This window comes from Physcomitrium patens, chromosome 15 (assembly GCF_059467195.1).
Source record: "Physcomitrium patens ecotype Gransden chromosome 15, ASM5946719v1, whole genome shotgun sequence".
Lineage (NCBI taxonomy): Eukaryota > Viridiplantae > Streptophyta > Bryopsida > Funariales > Funariaceae > Physcomitrium > Physcomitrium patens.
Genome location: NC_143424.1, coordinates 5,922,514 through 5,943,791, shown reverse-complemented (window position 1 = coordinate 5,943,791; position 21,278 = coordinate 5,922,514). Strand labels below are relative to the sequence as shown.

Sequence of the window (21,278 nt, the reverse complement as noted above, 5' to 3'; positions counted from 1 at the left end):
ACATTACTATAATTATTAGTTCTATATTTTTTTTTTACAAATAGTCATGTAGAATCTTGGATTTCAAATCTCCTTCTACATCAGCAATTAAATCTCTATCAAGTTACAAATAATGCTAATGTCTTAATTGTAAATAAAGATTATTTAATAAATATGAAGAATTTTCATGAACATTGATCTTAGTGAGGATTTTAGCTGGTAAACATGAATGTCAATAACTGCAAGACTTGACCCATTGCAGACAAGCAATCTCATGGGCTCTAGCCATCAGCTCTAGCCATCAGCAGCAACTTTGTTTGAAACATGTGATGAAAGGTTCCACATAAAGTAGTTGATCTATTTCCAATAACTTAAGCATTTTAGCATATCTGCAATATATGTATGAAAAATTTAAAAAATTCCTTATATAAAGAAATAGAAATCAAAAGGATTTTAGGTGTTTTTCCATCATTTTGCCCAGATACAAAATTAATGTTAATATTTAAGCTCAAGATTCTATTTGATACAAATCCAACATATAAACCAATCTAATTCCAATGAGTGGTTGATTACAAAATCAAGAATACTTGATTTGAGCCAAAGTTTTTGAGTTAGCATGAAATTCTTCATTTCTTACCCAATGGTGCCATGGACTATAATTTCTTCTGCATCTGGAGTTGAGGTAAAATGTGAATTAAGTAATGTGAAACCATAATGTATTAAAACTGATCATTATTATTATGTCAAGTTGATTAGAAATATACCACCCTATAGGTCAGAAATGGGAGGTGGTCGAGAATGGGTTGACTGCCCTAATTCACAAAAAATGGTCGAATTCCCTCATCTCACCAGTCCACAGCTGCTGAATACCTGCTAAGCAAGACTGGCAAGGCTGCAAGAGATCTCGGTTGAATTCAAACATCGCCATTTAATACCAATAGGATTCTCCTAATACAGTTCAGAGGTGTGATTCTCCAGCATTCCGAAATTCAACAGCAATAATTTTTTCAAATTCATTGAGATTTTATATTTTGGAATATCGCATATGTGATTTTGAACATGCATTCAGTTGTACACAGTTTACCAGTTTTAACGATGGACGAGAATGGAGTATACAGAAATGCAATGCATCAGACTTGCTTTGCCATACTGCTCCGAGCAAGTTGCAACCTACAACCGTCAGCAAGAACAATCTTCGAACAAAAATTATTGTGTTCCAATTATATTCAATATCCAAGTACGAAAGTAAATACAACATTACCAAGCATGATTCAGAGGCATAAATAATGGTCAATTTACACAATAAGAAGATATATTTGGAAAAAATACAAGAGTCGGACTACCAAATTACTGATGCAATACAACTACAAAATACACTGCAAGAACAATGTTCTGGAACTAGTCCAGGCAGCAAAATCTGTAAGAACGAAGCCAATAAGGAAGAATAGCAGCCTGTGCAAATTTTGACCGACCACATGTACAGCTTGATATCTGGTGCTACCATCATGAAAAGTCATAAATTGATGATATTAGTTCACATGCACTATTCACCATGCAAACTTAAAATGTCGATGGAGAGGCTGTTCTTTGAAGAGGCTTCCAGGAGTAACCGCTCAGCTCAGCTGAAAATTGCTGCAGCCAGATAATAAAAATGTACAACTTGCAAAAGAAACTGCTGCAGAGCCTACTCTTCAGAAAGCACGAAGTATGATGAATAGACGGTCGTGTCCAGAATGTGATGGCTCTTGAAAAGGGTGTTCACATCGGCAGGTCAACATTATACTTTTTAAGCCAACAGATTAATGTATATCACATGAAATGGGCTCATGTGAGCAGAGAAGTTACTTGAGAGACGAATTGTGATGAAGTCTTTGTGGGGCGGGAGTGACAATTTCTGCGTATCCACCCTATTCGGTCTCGAACGTTGTCGTAGACAACCAAATAACCCCGCATTGATACATCTGCAAAAAATATCCACAACGTTCACATGCTGTGAGATCTCAGTAAGAATTATTACTTTCACATACAAAAGACTGATTAATACAACCATAAAATGAGATGTCTATACACCTTCAGATGTTGGTGTGGCGTGTAAAATATACTGTGTATGTCTCAACAGCGCAAGAGTTTCCAAATTCATTTAGTACCTTATGCTGTAATAAGTGCACCTGTTAGACTTATACAAGACATAACGCGATGGTAAGAGTTGTTAAAGCACATTACCGCCAATAATGTTTGTGACCTCAAGACTTGCGCCACTTGCATCCAAAATACCTAGACAAACATTGCCTTGTGTCTACAACCATCACAAGAAGTACAGAATTAGATTGAGAGCATGTCTTACGGTAATACACATTCCAATGCTACCTTACATTTGGGAGGGAGCCGTCAAATAAAAACAACAAGGTGAGGTTTTAAATGCTAAAATTAACTTGTATGTTCAAAGAATACATACCGAAACAATCAGGTAGCCCTGAGGGCTGAGGTCCAAGGTGCTATCCGTTGCAAACCAATTACGTCCACCGAAATCAAGAGTCAAAGTTTTGAAGTATTGGTGAACATCCGTAATAGACCTGCCGCAGCACATCAAACAATTATAAGTATCAAATGCCTGCGCATTACTACCATAATCAAACATCCAACAGCCAACCAAACTGAATCTAAGTTGGTATGAGATGAGTTCTTAAAAAACAGGCTGAAATGAGCTTACTGAAAAGGGGACGGGCCTCGCCAACAGTAAGGCAGGGTCGTATCAGACTTAACCCGTAAGAGACCACTCTGTTTGGCTTGCTTCTCAACCTGCTCTCAGATAATGTGAAAGAAAGATGAATAAGTTTCATTCAGTAGCTCAAAAACTAAACCATACCAAAAATAAACGGCATAGCAAAACTCACCGCAGAAAGAACAGAAGCATATGCCTGAGGAACCAAATACGTGAATGAGGTCCCACTATCAAACATTACACTGCTGGTACTCCTGGTCAAATCTTCGTCATTGTTAAGCACCAACGAATCTCCTCCATACCTGATACTTTGCAAGCGAGCCTGATAACCCAACCTGCCAACGATACGAACGACCTCAGTCTCATCAATCATAAACAAAGAGCTACCTGAATTGATGCAGAGAAATAGATTGAGAGCTGTACCGTGGCAGATACAGAAAGAGCTGATGTATATATTCTATTTATACAAGTAACAAATACGTACATTTCTGGCTTTCCCATCATAGGAGTCCAAGTCATGCCCCAAGATGGGACAAGTTCGTCGCCAAAAAACAGGTAACCACCTCCATTGCTTCCATCTGCAAGGCAGTGACCTAGAACATTTTTGATGATCCCCTTCTCTGCAAGCTGGGCGGGAAGTGCTACTTTAGAGCTGCTCAGGCCAATGACGCCATCGGTGCTGGCAGGTGACTTTGCCAAAGTCCCCTGCTGATCATAACCACATCTGTTTTAGATATAAAAACGTCACGGGTTAGTATCATATTACTAGGTTCACTAATTTATACTATTAAATGCATAGAATTCTAAACAGATAAATTTGCAAATGTTCAAGAATATGAGGGAATTGTTCATCGAATCCTATGTTCAAAGAGCACGGTCTGTTCATGGTACCATCCAAAAGACTTCCAAATTCGTAGATAAAATTCAACCTAATTACTATTACATTGTTAGGGATCCACAAGGATATACCCAATAATAGCCTTCGTCTGAATAAGAGTTCCATTTGTGAGACGCACGGTGAGTGTATCTTCCACTAAGACCCCCATAGTAGAACTACCGTCAGCATACTCCACTTCGTAATCACATTGTTTGACGTCACTGTTGCATTCATACGAACCTCCTTGTTGAATTTGGGCACATACGGGAAGGTGGCAATCCACCACCTTGGCTTTCTTAGGATTGTAAAGCCCATGCGGCCCCTGAACATGTAGAACATTGAACCGACTCCCTTAGAATAAACCAGCCCAACTTCCTTAGTGAAAGAAATGCAAAGAAAGAAGAAATCACGCACGACCAACATCCACTTAGCGAACAACCAAAATCCACGACAAAAGTAGATGCCCACGAAGCCAGTATACAAACACTTACAATGGCACAGTTACGACATGGAGCATCACATTGTGCCCACGTCAGATCGCTGCCCGTGTCCATATCTAGGAAGTATAACTTAGGAGGACTTCCCAAGAGAAGCGCCATGTAATACAACCTGCAAGCGCCTCAATTGAACCATTAACCAAGCACTATCAGATTCTCAAACATGAGAAGATCTAATGCAACCTACGACCTTTAAAAAAAAACAAGACATTCAAACTTGACCAAAAGAATACATACAACTCCGACATCGTTGTAATTGCACTATGACGTCTGCATATATTACTACTGAAAAATTCCAACATTGATCCATTAGATAAAGTACCCAAAAAAGACTTCTAGTGCTAGAAAAAGCAAAAGAATTGGGAAGAGGTCTACAAGTACCCGTCAGGATATATGTTGCCACCAACATGAAATCGTACAGAATGATTCCCAACGGATGATTTCCCCAGTCGGCTAAGGTCACGCTCCAGAAGAGTCCGACGAATTTGGGTCATTTTAATAGGGACCGTGGTGAACTTGGGGTACAGCGTATACACATGGACGCGCTTGTCTTCATTTTCCTGCTGGTGCTCCGTGGTGAGAAGGTTCGGTGCCCTCAACCCCAGGAGAATTGCAAATATAAGCATAATGAGGAAGCCCATAACCTTCGTCATCCTTCTTCGACGCCTTAAAAACGAGCGGCCACTGCTGCCTGCAATCGCTGGTTGCGGCGGTAAAAGGGCCGGCAAATGCATCTGCGAAGGATCTTGATGCCAGACAGCCGCACACACTGCCTTGGAGTCCCCGTCCGTCGGCATGGAAATAACCATAACTCCCCTCATCTCCTTAAATACGCTTGACCTCCAAAACCTCCTGAACCCCAATGCATGAGCTCAAGGCCGCTACAGGGCGATCCTCACAACCAAAACTAGAGCCCTTCACCCCGAATCTCCAAAAACCCACAACCGGGATGACGAACCTCAATTTCGAGACCACCGGTAGCAAATGAAGCCACAAGGAGAACACCAACTGCTTCGATGCTTACGTCGTACTCAGAGACCCGAGAAAGGAATTGAAGGCCACAATAGATGACGGGAATGAAGACAGAAACTTTTTGCGACAGAGAGGGGACGTAAACCTGGGTTTCGGTCCGCACCAAAACTAGGGATGCGCAGACTGTGGTTGCCGACAGCAGACCACTTCGTTGATAGCACTGTCATCACATGACGGCTTGTTCCGGTCCCCTCTCAAGGCAGAATCGCGTCAAAGATCTCTCGAAATCCAAACCTAGTTGTGAGACACACACAACTTATTGGAGCCTAGTAAAAGAGGAAGGAAGACTAAACCCGAGCTGACGGTCATGGCCGCATGGCCATCCATGACCATCGTTGCACAATCGACGGCAGAGACATTTGATTAATGCAGATGCTACAGTCTGAGGTTGTGGGTGTATGTGCACATACATCCGTGATCGGAAGCAACGGCAGAAAGGACTCTGAAGTTTCTTGAGGGGCCCGCGTTCCGATTCACGGGTAAGACTGTATTGACTTCCTTGACCAGCTTCCACTTGGCGCGCGACCATTTGTTGCATGGTGTGTTCCCATGTCATACCGAATTTCGAAACCCCGTCATCCGTCAACTGGAGTTGACAGATCAGAGAGTTGTGCCCCAAAAGATTGCGTTCAAGTGATGGAGATGAACGATGCTCACAATCCGTTGCCGCAGGTTCGATGTGTGAGATTAGTAGCTTCAGCATTCACTTCAGGTGGAACCATATGGATCCTGCCGTGCGATTCTTGAAGCCACCATATGAGTTACAGCTTGTGTTGGGAACAGTTAGGCATTGTCGTGCTCTGACTTGGTCAGAATACATCACTGTCAGACAAAGCAATAAGGTGCTTGAAATTAGCGTATCTGACATTAATCAAAACAACCGAACTGTTGGAATTATCAGTCGAAGTCGAGGCTCAAGTGAAGAGCATAGTTCTAAATACGATGACCAACCACAGAAAACTTGTTCATGACATGTTTTCGCCAACTTCACTTCTATAGTTTTGTTCTTTCAGAAAAGTTCGAATTCCTTGCTCATACTATTTTTACAAGATGCATAAGACTCAGTTGATTTCCAGACAGATGTGCTCGGCAGTATACTACATCAATAACAGCAAAGTGTGGCTTAGGAACAAATTCTAAGAAAAGAAGTGCAGGATCCAGATCCTAGTTCGGAACTTAACTTCCAGGTTGCCTGCTAACTAGGCCATCATCTCACTATTGTTTACAACAAATCAGTATGACACGGTCCCAAATAGGGGGCTGCAAATGTACATAAAAATCTTTGAGACCCGCAATTGGGGGACTACACAACTACTCGCTAAGAGTCTACTTCCTTACATCCGATTGCCACAATCAGCTTAAGGTTATGTTCCTTGCCAACTCATTCTACGATTACCGAAACCACACAAGAGACAATTGGTCTGCGACTCGTTAAGGGATATGTCGAGTCGATTCTCAAGGATGGGTCATGTCACCTGAGATGGGCTACTCCAAATCATCAAGGATATCACTCTCGAAGAAGTGATAGCTGCCTAACATAGCTGCCTCCAGGAACCCAGTCGAAACGAACACCGAAACTACCTTCGATTCTTTGGCATAATTCAAAACGATCTTCCAGCTCTCAAAGTTCGGGTAATATGGCAGGAATGTAACGAGAAAGCTCTTCTCTTAGAGACTGAAAACCGATCACTAGATTTGAATGAAAATCTTGATCCTCTTCTCCAATTAACCTAGAATGAACGCGAATGGCCTTTTTGCATACAGCCATAAACTCCATCAACACAGATATTAGTTGGTGAAGCTCTTCTAAACGCAGCTTAGTTGTTGGCTCCCCTGACAAGAACGCAGTGCACACTCCAAGTACTCCACTGTTTACCTGAAATAGAACAACACAACAAATTAAAGTTGAAACAGGGCTCAAAGTGAATCAGACAAGTAATTTGAGGAGGTTATCACCACTCCGCTTATCGATAACCAGATGATTACTAGCCGAACAACACTGAAAATCACATAAGAATGAAACGGAAAGCTGTAACAGGACAGCTTTCTGACGAAAAACCAAGGAATGCATACACAATAATATACCTGAACAGCTACGCTTCCTTGCAATATTCGCTGCAGGCTCTGCAATCGTGGGGCCTGGTCGCCATCCATTCTTTCATGCTCTTCAAGTTCACCTAATAAAGCCTTGTAGCGGCCCTCAATCATGCCGATGGCATTCTCAATGGGCGAGAACTCACGAGATTCTGACTGAATCACCAATAAACGATTGACAAGAGCAGGAAAAGGCCCCTCAGTCTGCAAAATAGTTCGACGCTTCCACTGGGCTTCTAACCCTCCCTGTGTTCGTCCATTCTTGGTAAAAGGAGTGTCAAATAAGAAACGATCAAAGACTCGCGTAGTTACTCTTGAAGTACTCTCGGGAGGTTTCCTTTCCTTACGGAGGTCTAGATCCTCATCTTCGAGAACAGGGTCGACTGATGTTATTTGTAAGTAGCATACTCCAGGTTTAAGATCCTGATCACTCACTTGACGAGAATCAGGAATGATATGTAGTGTTTGACCACCTTCCACTACTTTAGACTCATAAATGGTTCCCATAGCTTGCATGACATCACCTAAACGGACATCACGCGCCTCTCTGTAGACATACTCTTTGCGGTCCATTTTTCCAAACTGCGAGCCGTAAAATCCAACCCTGTAATATGTTGCATCCTTGAACGGAATAGGACTTGCTTCTTGCTCTTGTAAAGCCTCATAAATGCTGCACAGAGATGTGTAGCACTTAGATAGCTGACCATAAGATCTTCGGGCCTTGTAAACTGGGATGATAAGCTCCAGAATGTTGCAACAAAAGTGAAAAAGCTCTGCTTGAATAAACAGTTTGTTAGCTAATTGCAGGTATTTTACAGCCGACTCTACTGTCAACTTCGATGTTCCATAGCCCTCCACTTCAGCAGACGCTGCCTCTCCAACAACAGAACCTCTGAGCATAGGGCAAATCTTGCAAAGAGCAGCCACATGATCTTTACCCCAAAGATTGTCCTTCTGTCCAACTATTGCCTGCAAAGCGAAGTACATGAATCTCTTTCACGCTAAAATGCAGCGTAAGAAATGTTGGTACATCAATGAGTACATAATCCAGACAAAGAACAAAAAGAAGAATAAACATTAAATAATAAATGAAACATTTAAAAAAAATTATTCTCTCTCTCTCTCTCTCTCTCTCTCTCTCTCTCTCTCACACACACACACACACACAGCAAGGTGCTTTAAAGGACAGAGTAGCAAGACCATGACCGACTAACACAGCACACTATCCATTCATAAATCTTTACAGCCTCGGTCAAGATCTATACCAATTACCTGCATTATAACACCTGCTACAGCAACTGCACACTGAGCAGCTTCAGCCCATGATTGGTTTTGTTGATGGGCATCACACAGATATAAAAGCCACATAATATGCAAATCTGGGACATTTTTGTAAGCCCAAGCCAGGCAGTAAAATCCTTCAGTAGTAGAATACTTGTCTGTCATCATTGATGGCGCCTGCAAAACATTGAATACTTTTTGAATGAATGAATGCAGTGAAAGAAATCCGTTATCCAATCAATGCTTGGTACCAAAAACCACAATTTTCAGAACGGTAAATGAGGTCATGGCATTGGTGAGATTCAACAATCACAGTCTACCACATATAAAGAGGTAAAATATACACCATAAGGGCATGATCAGTTGCCGCGTCAAGTGCTTTCAAAAGTGTCTCCGACAAATCGCTCACTTCTGACCAATTCCAGAACTCTTTGCCTTCATTGTCAAAATTAGCATCCAATGTATCTTCAGGAAGACCACATTCACGCAACAACTCTTCGCTGTAAGAAGCCATAGCCATTTGCTTTAAAGAATTCTGAAGGCGCTGGGCTTCACCACTCCTTTCCAGCACGCCATCCATTCTTGTTTGAGTGACTTGCACATCTGACATCAACTCTGATAGAGTGATAGTCAGCATAACTCTCAACCTTGAGATGTTCTGAAAGCAACAAAAAGATGTCTGCAAGAAGATGCACAATTTTTAGAGTTGGTCCCACATCCAATATTTCTCGAAGCACAAGCTTGTAGACAAATAAAATAGAACGCTTCATACAAATATATAATGAGTTTACGGAGATTGTAACCCAACTGAAAGCAAAATAAAGTCAATGTCAATTCTCAGCAATCGGTGACACTATGCTAAAAGATGTGATTACATCAATGAAATCACATAATATACCATAAAAGCATAATTGTTAGAACTTACGCGAACAAGAATCTGAAGTCCCACAACTGCCATTTTGCGAATGGATTCGTTTCTAAACACAGCAAGGCGCAGCAGATGAAACACCACTTGTTTTAAAAACCTATCGTTCTCTCGAGTCATCAAGATTGAGCCATGACTCTTAAAAAGAGAATTGAAGACTGGCAGAAACGCTTTCCAGAACGGTAGGGGTTGACTACGGCTCAGGAAGCCGATGAAGATAGTTGTGATACAGTCAAGCTTAACATAGTCAGTTACTGCCACATGAACTGCTGCAGCATCCATAAACTTTTCAACAATTTCCAAGATCTGTAGGGTTACAGAAGCACTGAGATTTTCCTCCCACATTTCCTGAAAATGATCCAAATAACAAGTACCATTAGAAAATAAATGTATTTATTAAGTTCGCAATATTTAAAAGCATATGGAAAATTTTAAAAATAGATAAACGTGAATATATATATATATATATATATATATATAACGATAAATACATAACTATATATATATATATATATATATATATACACACACACACACACACACGTTGATGAAAGCAAAGCTCTAGAGGACACGGACAAAATTTAATGTATGATCACACATACGAGCTTATGTCGTAGCATAGGATGCAGACTAGCACGAAGTTGTGCACTCGATTTTCCAGAGGTTGGGCCTAGGCCTAATCCATGGGTTGAAATCTCCCTGTACACTTGCGTTGGAGAACTCATTTGAGGACTAACTCGCTTCCAAAAATAACTACCGTTATCTGAGGTAGCTGGAGTGTTTGACCACTGCAAATTTACACAACAAAGAGAGAAACGCCACTTAGTGAAGTCCAAGACAACATTTGCGCGTGTGTATGACAGCATCTCTTTAGTAACAAGACAGGTTCTTGAGATCTAAAAATAAGAAAATGTGGTACAAACCAAATGCAAAGTCAAGCAGTTCTTCCGTATTCAACACAAAATAATTCCGATGTATCTACGAAAGAAATCAAGGGATTCTATGGACGCAAATCTGAGAACGGGTTCTAGGAATCACAGTATATGTACTAGATCCTTTCAAGTGAATCTTGCGAACGTCAACTTAAATAATATTACCACTTTGCTCAATGTATAAGCAACGCATACCCGACCATCGTGACGAGAAGCTTCCGCCAAAAATAAGTTAACAGATGGTGACAACTTTTCCGTGTAGCGGATGACTCCATCACCTTGGTCAGATTTAGACATGGCACCCATTAAACCATCAGCTCCAGCCTTCTTGTACTGCAGGACAAAAACAAAAAGCCCCAAAAAATAAACTGCTTATCAAAACCATTTTGTATAATAACTCATGCTTGAAGTGTATGGCATTGCTTATACCAACACAGTTACTGTACAACAAGACATCAAGCGATGGCTTGAGCATACAATTGATCAGAAATCGTAATTACGGCTTTGAGGTAGTATTCCACGGGACGAATGTCAAGAACAGATCCGTAATCAAAAGTTCAAACATGATACCTGCTTAACAACTAAGAAAACAGCATAATTACAAGCAATTCAACTAAAAGCCACACCTCAAACAAATTCTGGCTATCTTCAAGCAACTTGAAAAAGAGTCTTGTTTGGGCTGCGCTTTGTTGCCACGCCTTGATCAAAGTAGTATCGTCTAGGTGATGAAGGTATTGAAGCATACACACCAGAATCTCGCGCTTCTCTGGAGAGTTCAAGTTGTAAAAAACAGGCATTTCCTCCAAAATCTGCGATTAAGACTTCTGCATTCTTAGCATTGGTACTGCAATAGATCAACCTATTGGCTTAGGTGCTCATGAAAATCGATTAGATTATAGCTAAGTACTCTAGAATCGAATCTTGGTGATACAGAATGGAAGAGCACATATAACAAATTAGTAGAAATTGCTGCGGAAGAAAATGCGATACTCTTCCTCGCTGTCATAAAAATGCAAATGAAGAACTTACGTGAAGGATTAAGGGGAAATAGCGTTGAGCAATGTACATTTTGTCGTCCAAGGTTTGATATCGAGCATCATATTCATGCTTGGCCATTAGAACAACAAGTGTTCGAGCAGCCTGAGCGACTCAAATAATGCCAAGAATTACAGTCAATAAGTAACGGAAGTCATTTCATGTATTGAGCAAACGCTCCCATGCTTAAAAGACATAGAAACCTGACCCTGATACTATTTCAAACAAATGAAGACCCACCGATAAAGCGTCCTGTGTATACAATTAGCCAAATACTTCAACCTAACTGACGGAGAAAACTGTTAACCATATTGACTGAATATCTTAAGGAAATAAAAGTGGACGATAGAAAAACAAACCAAAAGTGTGCGAACCTTGAGTTTCAAAGAGGCATCCTCAAGCTCGAAAGTAATGAAGAGCTCCTGCATTAGAACAGCTGCTAGGTAATTCCTGCAGAGTAATATCTAAGTGAGTCCGACGGCTCACCCCGTGATCATGAAAGAAATTGTTCCAACTATCCTGAACTTCTGATATAAATCGGTGCTGCACAATTAGAATGATAGTTTCCAACAGCACAGGTTCAGTACCTTTCTGAAGGTTCCCGACCAGGCATCTCTACAAAGAGGTCGTGATCGGATATTATGCGAAGATAGTTGAGCTTGCACTCATGCACCATAGATTGACAGATACCACTGAACTTATCAAAGTAAAGCGCCACCTGAAAAGGAACATAGCCAAAAGCCAAAAAAATATTTGAACAGAACTCGTACAAGTGAATAACATTACTTACAATATACTTAATGAAACAAAAGACACAATTGGCGAAGAGTAACGCTAGGAAAATAACTCCCTTATTTAATACTACACAGTCTTTACTTCACAGTAAACGGCCTAGTTCTTCATAGGAGAGAAAGTGATTAGCCACATACCAGTTCAAAAACCTGCCTGGGCTCAATGACTGAGAGAAGATCGTAGCAGAAAAATGCAATGCTATTGTTTAGTCGTTTTACGAGTGGTAGACCCTTCTTACAGCAGTCGTGAATCTCAGTGAGCAAGCAGTCATAGAGCTGACCAACGCTTTTCAAGACCTCGTCATTGAGTTGCAGAGGTGGTAAATCCTCACCTACATGGAAGGTAAAGTCAGTTTTCGGGAGCAAATCATGAAGAGAATGCTCATGGCCTCAAAAGTTCTGTAAAACAACAATTTAAAAACCAAGCTCTACAAATACTTCTCCAATAAGATGATCTGAAAGTTAATTGTATGTTAAGCCACAAACACTTATAGACATTCCATACCAGGAGGAAGGTTCTCAGAGAACTTGCGAGCTTGCTCAAGTGCCATAGACTTCACAATGAGTTCAAGAAAAAACCATGACATTGATAGTACGTCGTCATAGACGGGACCTACCCTGTAACCTTTGGCCTGCATTAATCGAGAGACGGTTAAGGCTCATCCCAAAGAACGTGTCCTACTCGCTTCTTAAGCCTATTCAGTTCCAAAAACTACGTTTATGCGACATTACAGCTGAAACGAAATAGTTTATCAAAGCAACAGAGGTTGAGAACTTACAGCATTACCTTACTGCGAGCAAGACTGCGCCAGACACTGCAAAGCCCTGGGTAGACAGGTTCCAAAACACCTCCAAAATCGTCAAAGAAGTAATCAACATATTGAACCAGGTACTTGTTGCGATCTCCCCCTCCATCTGGACTTTCCTGTCGCAACCTGCTAGAAACACAACGTTGAAAATCTGATAAATTGATTTCTAGGAGTTCCAAAATACTAGGCATCGGAAGCACACGGTCAACTTTGGTACTAGAAAATCTACAAATAAATACTTAACAACTTGAAAGCGAATTCTAACCTTGTGATGATGGTCACCATCGCCCGAAAAGCAGCAACCTAATGATTCCATGAATAGAATGTATGAGAAAATGAGTTCAAATCAAAATTCCTTTTACAGAATGAAAAGAAGGCAACATGAAACAGACAGCCCCAACTTCCAAAAGTGTCCTAGGTGACATAAACGTGAAAGAACCAGGAGAAATGAAAGAACTGAGTGGGGTACCTGAAGTGTCTCCCCACCGTCACCTATCATGCGCAGTAACATGTTCAATGTAGGCAGGAGAAACTGTAGCATGTCTGACGGGTCGACAAGCTTCAATCCACCAATTGCCTGTGCCAAGAGCAGCATCACCATTCAAAGATTGAACAAACCCTTCAACTCTGATCGAGTGCAGAGTACGTGAACTGCGGGAATACTGTTCAAAAAGATTTCTCGTTCTCACCAATTATATTCAGCCACAAAGAAAAAAATTAATGACATTTTTTATGATATTTTCAAGGACATTTTAAATGTCAGGAGTTCAAAACACGAACCCTTCAAGACACAGAAAACTATTGATCATGATCTGTAAAAATAGTTATTTCTTCCACCAATCATAGAAGTAAAGCTTCCACTTGGTTTAAATTTGAACTTCCAGTGACCTATGAAGCATACCTCCAACAGTTCATTCCCCAAAGGATGAGATGTGTGTAAGATATATCTGTCATATTCAGCAAAGAATTCTCGAATTTTCGCATTCACAGGATAAAGAGACGAGCACAATCGAGATCGAAGCCTGAAAACTGCTTTGCCTTCATCTAATAACTCCATTTTCTCCTGAAACGTAAAGAAAAACTTAGATTTAGACCATTTCAGCTAGTATAGAATGATCATAACATCCAAGAGATGCTAGACAGGAAGTAACAAGATATCATCCACAGTTTACTAGTAAAATGGAAAGCCAAAGAGACAGAATTTAGTACCTTGACACTCTCATCCAAATAATGAGGGAGGAGCTCTTTCACTACAGGTAAAGTACCATCTAATCGATGCACCCTGCACAGATCGTCCTCAAATTTAGCAGAGAATTTCAAGCGTTTTCATCAAGAAGCACACGCAATCAGAAAGCGCATAGCAATGTGTACGACAAATTTCACGATATTAAGGAATGCAAATGACATAGCTGTCGACTAAAACTTCCTAAGAACACGTCTTTCCTAAAGAAAGACGCAAACCAGATGTAAGACACAAGAATAAAAAGCAACAAGCAAGACTTACTGAACACCAATAAATAAAGAAAGAACAGAATATCCGACAACCACCTGAAAAAAATAACACGACAAGCGTCATAATGTCTGGAAAAAATTCGAAGAAAAAGATCCGCACTACAACGAAGGTTTAATGAAATGACATAGAGTCGCCGAAGAACAGTGAAATAATCACTACAAAATCTTTGCAACCATGCTCACAGAATTTTATCCAACTCTGAAGCACACATAACATAACAATCAGAGGCATACGCTTACTGAGAAGATGGAATATAACATAACAATCACTTACTGGCTTTGGAGCCTCAAGTTTCATCTGAAGATCCACATGAAAGAATGTGAAGAGTACGTGATGCTGTGGGGTGATCACAGCTGGAAGACGAATCTTGAATTCATCATGAAAATGAGGAATTTTGACATTTACATCAACTTGAGAATGGCCATACTTTTGCATGTTGCTGTCTGAATCTCTTGGATATAGGGCCTGTATTATAGGAAAGCAAAAGAAAGTCAAATGCCAAGTGCCAAAATTACAACTAGAGACCTTGATAGAAGAAGTTGAGACAACGAAAAATTAACATATTTTCATTGCGATAATTTGCATGTTTACATGAACTGTCTATCATTTATGAAAATTTGATAAAGTATCTTACAAGAATATTTTAGCGGAACACATGAGCTGCTAGGAGTGGGTTGTTTGATCGTGATATGAAATAATCCTATCCAAAACTTCCTATGATAAACAAACAGTAGTCTACAACACGCTGCAGATTGTCAGGTAAGAATTATATCGGATAGTAGCTCACTTCCAATGGAGGTTGCCGAATATCGTAATCATCTTTACGAAGCTCCACTCGCACAAATAAATTCCGCTTCTTGCTCAGATTAATTGTTTGAGGGTAAATATACAAGCAATGCAACACCTGTGACATTGGCTCGCCTCTATTGGATGTTCGAAATTCAATGGCTTTGAACTGTTATACCACCACCACAACACTCACTGATTAGTTCCTGAACGAAGAGGTTCAATGAAGGTCAACATGCAATAAAGCAACCAAAGCCAAGCTGTACAGAGGAATCAAAGAGAGCACAGGACATTGCATTTAAGCAAATAATAGCTTGAGCTCTGATATGTACCTGAGGACGAGGAAAGTCGAAGCTGTTTGCGCTGACAGAATGTGCAAGTCGACGCTTATCCATGGAACTCAACTTGAGACGTCCACTTAAAGCTCCTCTCGAGTAACCGGAAGAAGCATGTCGTAAATGCCTGGGCAGTGACGACTCTCTGCCCTCCCCATCTATTGAACTATTGCTAAAACTGCCACATTCAGATAAAGAACCTCGTTCCACGTCTTCTTGTGATACCCTCTCCACTTCAAGACGCAGGGTTGCCTTTACCGGCTTGTGCGTTAGGCGTTTCGGATCCTGTGAGCCAACGCATGCGCATAGGTATAAGAACATCCAGAAGATAAAGACTGACATACAGTAAATAAAGACACACGGAACTACATCAATTTGAAGAGGAAAATCACCGCTGATGAACTATTTATAAAAAATTATAAAGCATCAACCAAGTCCCAAAGAGGATTGCAGTGTATAAACCAGCAGAGTCTCCTCCATGTAGTTCTCCTTCACACGATTCAGTCCAGGTACATCGACAAGGACAGGTTCATGATGCCTAGACTCATGATGCTTTGAATCGGCACTTGCAATTAACTGTCCGTCAATGTCTACGGCTGCTTCCATTAGTCCAGATCCCAACAAACTAGAAGGTAATGGACTGCTTGGTGATGTAAAACCCCCGACACCTCCAGTAACACTAGAGTCAAAAAGCGAAACTGTAGCCCAAGCAAATGGCTCCCTGAAAGGCATCACTCGTGCCCAAACTTGCAGCTTCTGCTTTTCCCGTTCCGATAGATATGCCTGATGCGCATCCACAATGCAAGATCAGAACTTTGCAAGCAAACCTGACTTCATCGCTGGAAATCAATACTGTGTAGCCATGGTGGTGGTGGTGGTGGTAGTATGAGCAGGTGATCAGATTCAATCGAGTCAACTTTCACGAAAAGTAATGCATTGTTCAATAAATTTCAGCACATAGCGACAAAAAGGTAGGAACTAACTTACCTTTAAAAGCCAAAAACGCCAGAAATTTATACTAAACAAACAGGTATTAGAAACCATGAAAAGTGAACTGAAATTATTACTCACAGGTTCTTTGCGGGTATACACAGATGGAGAAACTCCTCCTTCCTCAGTCACATGTTTTTCAAATTGAATAAGTAAACAAATGGCTGGGGAACCAGCTTCCAATGAGAAAAGAACACTCCTTTGACCTCCACAATTGTCCTGCCATATTCCATAGAAAGTGAAAACACTCCAAAGCTGCGAGAATAATAATGAATGACATCTCCGCTTTGACCACAATGTTGACCAAGTAATCAACAAGTTTTGCGAAACATTAAAGAAAAGACTGCTCTTACATCCAGAAATTCTGAAGGTAGGAATCGAAAGTGAAAGTCTTCTGAAAGCTTTTCACGTTTTTCCTTGTTGTACAGACACATGGTTCCATACACGGGTTCTGCACACACTTCCAGAGATTTAAAGCCGTCTGAAGAAAGATGTAAGCCCACAAGGTAATGCTATAGGTACCACAATACTCAATGGCTTGCAGGTTTCCTCTGGGTTCAGAACCTACCAACAAGTCCAGCTTGCATAGCGAGCGAAACAAGCTTCACGGAAATCTTCAATCCACTGCAACATAACAATCGAATAGAGTGCATAAAAGAGTTAAATACATAGCTCATAAACGAGCACATAGATCAAGTCCATTGCGTTCAAATCAAAATCAGACTAGATCTAACAGCTATTGACAAGAGTCGACCTGGTAGAGAGTGAAGGTGGTAGCTCTGGTGTCCTTTGACCAAAGATAGCAGATCTCTCTGCATGCCAATTGAAAACAGGATAATAGCAAGGTAATGGAGGCCCCCCATAGTGCTGCGAGGCAAAATGTCAATTGTGAGAAAGACCAGAAACGTAACAATGTAAGAGAAAGGCACGGATCTTAAAGAATACAGCTCAAAAAATTTATAAAAATAAATAATAATAATAATAATAATAATAATAACGGACGAACGAACGAATCAATATCAACTTTTCAACTGCTCATTTTAGACACCGAAGCACCTGACTTTCAACTCCATTTCTCGATGGCTAGGTGTACTCTTCCAGAACTGGAAAAAATGAAAACGAATGGGGTGTCGAAATCCAGCTATCGACTACAAACCTTTTTAGCATAAACAGCATCTGGGTCGCTTTCTGATGAGAGCCTTCCCGAAGTGCTAACCTCTTCCTCGTCAACATACCGGCCCCTTGTTGCAAGGCGCAACTCTGCCAGAACAAAAGCACCAATACTGATTTCCTTCTTCTTTTCACGAAAATCAGAAAAAACGTTTGTGGGGGACAAGATAGAATTACAGGTAATTGCCCATCTTGAAACACAAAAATCAACCTAGACATGCTAACACTTTAAAAGAATGAAGTCTATTTTGCTAACTTGCCTGTCTCTACATCTGTATCAGGACTTTCGAAAACTTGTGACTCAAATACAGGTGGCAGCACAGCATCATAACGCCCATACTTGTTGTCATCTTTAACCCACTCTGCTTTATAGCTCTGTAGCAGTTCCTTCAAATGAGGATAGCTATCCAAATTACCGCTCAGCTGTAACACCCACCTTCAAAGTCAAATACAGCATGAACATTGAAAACGAGATTATATACTATGAAAATGAAATCGATCGTGAAGACTTCAGTGTCATCCAAAGTATCTAACAGCAAAAGAATTTATAAGATACGTACCAAAGGATCTATATCCAAACTCTGACTGGAAGATCGGCGCACCACACGCTTGAAATGCGGCCCGTTTAACCCATTTTCACTCATACCCTGCACATCGTTCAACAGAAATAAGATTGTCTTGAGCCAAAAGATGTATGTCAGTGGTCTTGCATCAGTAGAGGGGTAGTCAAAACGTAACTTTTCCAGTTTCTCACAGAGAAATGCAATACAAAAAATAATTATAATAATAATTAAAATTGGGAAACTTCATAACGCAGCACACTTTGTGACACAATATGTCTTTTAATGATATATCCTTTTGTGTAAACCCTAATCGTAACCAGAGAAGAGAACACGAGCTAGCAGGGGCCTTCAGGACACTAGGTTAGCAGGAGGAACCGATCGAGCGGTTCGCACAACGACAGGATGTACTGTCAAGAAGCATGCTAACAAATGAAAGAGTGGACAGGCAGCCAAGAAGATGAAAGGCAATCAAAAAAGTACTATTTGCAGAAACAAAACAAAAAAATGAGGTAAGTCAGAAGTGGTTCGTATCAACAGCACGCACTACCACAAGTCTTTGACCCGTAAGAAATCCTCCTAAAACTTCACACTTCAATTATGAGATCAATATTCCTACAAGTGATTACATTGAAGGTTTAACAACTGAAAGGAAGAGAGAGATATCATGAACCGAGATGAAAAAGATTGATCGTAGAATTACCATTCTCGAGGAAAGGATGGAAAGGCTTGAAAGGTCTTCATAATCTCTGCCGCTGTCTGAGAAATAATCTCTCCCACTAAGTTTGGTAGAATCAATAAAGGTTAGAGCCATTGAAACTCCTTCGCTTCACACACCTTGAGTGCACCTCAAAGCAATCGACCCTCAATCCTTTCAGATGCTTTACAAAGTTGGAAATTTTGTCATGCTTTCAAGCTCACAATGCAAGAATCGCTAGTTGCCAACGCCCACCTTTGATACTAAATTTCTCATCCCAGGCGGGGCTTTGAAGACATAGCGCAAATCACGCTCTTAGCCCCTGCTGTACACCTGCATCCTAATAACACTAGGTTTACGATCTGGGTACCTACTGTATACTTCCATAGATTTTCCCCGACCACCGATACAAGAAACTCCTCTATGCTTTTCCTTTAAGTGACACGGGATCCAAATGAATGCTACTGTTTGCTTCTATTCCTCCCCACAAGATTGCGTTAATGAGAGTCAATCATACGGTTGAATTCCTTTGTCCGATTCGTATGCGCCAGTCCCAAATTGCACTCTCGTGTAAACTGAGTTCCAATATAAATGCATCCAAATGCTCGGAAAACGGTACAGGCATTCGAGAAGCCTCTGCATTTCAAAGCGATGTTGCTGCACCTCATCCATTCGAGGCATTCACATCGCACAGGAGTGATATCACGAAGTCGTACATCCCTGCGATAGGAAATTTTGAGAAGTGAGACACTTCGCAGTCTGTGGTCACTTGGTCAATGGTAAGCCGCCGAATCTCAGAGTCGAAACATCAACTTACAGTGCCGCTACCAAGATAGCTTCTACTTCCCTTGAATAGCCACGGTTTAATCGCAGCTACTGCAATAACAGTTCTGCTACCAGACATTCTGCCTGCGCACTTCTTTACTACCTTAATCCAAAAATCACAGTGACTGCCACCATGTTCCTCGCTTCAAAAGTACCCCGAAATATGAGATCCGTGATCGCAGTAACACGTAGCCATTTGAAATGTGAAAATAAAAATAGCTCGGAAGTCCAAAACACGGATCTGCGCCTCACTCTAAGCGATGTGACATTCCAAGCGTTGCAACCACATCAAAGGAACCTAGCACCTTACCAGCATGGATCCAATGTCCCAACAGAACGTCGAAACAGCTACATTTCCTCTGCCACCGAAATCATAACTCGCCCACCACCAACAACAAAGCTCATCGAACGTCACACTCCAAACTCAGATCTGCGACCGCTTCCCTCGTAATCGAAAAACGCTCGAAATCCATGCACGAGCTCTCATTCAACAACACACACACACACACACACACACACACACCGTACAACCAGAGATATCAACAACGATCTCCCCGCCCTACGATCAACAACACCAATTCAACCTGAATTCTGAACAACGCCTTGTCCCTCTCTCTCTCTCCAACGCCACGGGCCTTCTACGCACACAACACCAACTCGTCTCATCACTAAAATAATATATATATATATATATATATATATATATGCACATATGTATATGTATACACTAAAACTCCGGCTCGGAAAAACGAGAGAAACTCAACAACTTGAGTTCCTCACAACTCCTGGCTCCCACTAGTCTCTGGGTGCTGCGAGAATCTGCAATACAAGCATTGCAACAAAAAACGAAACAAGAAAAAACTACACAGCATTCAAACGGCGATGGTGGGGAGGCGCTACACGGTGATCGGGTATAGGAGGGTATGAGCGTGTGCGCTGGCTGTGAGACTGACTGCCTACTCGCCTCGAGTCAAAGCGAAGACAAGACAAGCAAGCAAGCCACGGCTCCCTCCCGCCATCCCTCCCGCCACGTCCGGAAGGCTGCCTACCTGGCTGGCTCTCCCCTACTTGGCAACCCCGCCCCCTGCTGACGCGGCACAGCCTCCTCCCACCCGGCAGGCCCTCCGCCATCCGATGCTCCATGCTCCACCATGGCCCGTTCGATGACGGGCTCCACCTAAAATCTTGTCTTGAAATCAGGTGCCGCGACATGAAAGTGGGCGTCATGAGCTCAATGCGTCATGTGTTCGTGGTTATGTGGACCACGTTCATTCGAGTGATGAAACTCATCGGCTTCTGCTCCCTTATTATGGATTCCTAAGTTGTCTTCCTTTGGGTGCCTAGTGGGAATATAACACCCATGTATTATTCTCTCAAAATCTTCACAAACTTTTCTTTTGTGTGTGTGTGTGTGTATATATATATATA

The 21,278-nt window shown here is 41.3% G+C and overlaps 2 protein-coding genes and 2 long non-coding RNA genes across 6 annotated transcripts; 1 reads left to right on the top strand and 3 right to left on the bottom strand.

Annotated features, from left to right (window-relative positions):
* Positions 1–236: 236 nt before the first annotated feature.
* Positions 237–1,195, bottom strand: LOC149987722 (uncharacterized). The gene is made up of 3 exons (XR_016506612.1): positions 1,064–1,195; positions 744–871; positions 237–368 (listed from the first exon to the last, which is right to left on the bottom strand). It is a non-coding gene; the product is annotated as an uncharacterized LOC149987722 (long non-coding RNA).
* On the top strand, positions 527–1,196 carry LOC141046238 (uncharacterized). The gene is made up of 3 exons (XR_012219013.2): positions 527–661; positions 832–943; positions 1,059–1,196. It is a non-coding gene; the product is annotated as an uncharacterized LOC141046238 (long non-coding RNA).
* Positions 1,197–1,263: 67 nt separating this feature from the next.
* Positions 1,264–5,322, bottom strand: LOC112292058 (aspartyl protease APCB1). Of its 2 annotated transcripts, none has more exons than XM_024540162.3 (9): positions 4,451–5,322; positions 4,070–4,187; positions 3,671–3,900; positions 3,186–3,425; positions 2,874–3,036; positions 2,690–2,778; positions 2,435–2,552; positions 2,203–2,275; positions 1,264–1,940 (listed from the first exon to the last, which is right to left on the bottom strand). In XM_024540162.3, exons 1-9 carry the CDS (start codon positions 4,894–4,896, stop codon positions 1,804–1,806), a joined length of 1,614 nt encoding a protein of 537 aa, XP_024395930.1. In that variant the 5' UTR covers positions 4,897–5,322; the 3' UTR covers positions 1,264–1,803. The 2 variants fall into 2 exon arrangements, with proteins under 2 accessions (XP_024395930.1, XP_024395932.1); XM_024540164.3 differs by having other exon boundaries at positions 4,457–5,322.
* An 850-nt stretch (positions 5,323–6,172) lies between these two features.
* Positions 6,173–20,685, bottom strand: LOC112292057 (guanine nucleotide exchange factor SPIKE 1). 2 transcript variants are annotated; one of them, XM_073539048.2, is made up of 32 exons: positions 20,161–20,685; positions 19,032–19,745; positions 18,329–18,415; positions 18,029–18,191; positions 17,755–17,858; positions 17,353–17,465; positions 17,167–17,222; positions 16,952–17,049; positions 16,680–16,817; positions 16,071–16,391; positions 15,606–15,893; positions 15,275–15,442; positions 14,761–14,952; positions 14,479–14,522; positions 14,184–14,256; positions 13,876–14,037; positions 13,444–13,551; positions 13,240–13,277; positions 12,953–13,100; positions 12,671–12,797; positions 12,304–12,497; positions 11,962–12,092; positions 11,749–11,824; positions 11,369–11,479; positions 10,966–11,148; positions 10,535–10,672; positions 10,010–10,195; positions 9,408–9,755; positions 8,829–9,161; positions 8,474–8,659; positions 7,193–8,170; positions 6,173–6,983 (listed from the first exon to the last, which is right to left on the bottom strand). In XM_073539048.2, exons 2-32 carry the CDS (start codon positions 19,140–19,142, stop codon positions 6,729–6,731), a joined length of 5,658 nt encoding a protein of 1,885 aa, XP_073395149.1. In that variant the 5' UTR covers positions 19,143–19,745; positions 20,161–20,685; the 3' UTR covers positions 6,173–6,728. The 2 variants fall into 2 exon arrangements, with proteins under 2 accessions (XP_073395149.1, XP_024395929.1); XM_024540161.3 differs by lacking the exon at positions 20,161–20,685 and having other exon boundaries at positions 12,953–13,103; positions 19,032–19,290.
* Positions 20,686–21,278: the final 593 nt, after the last annotated feature.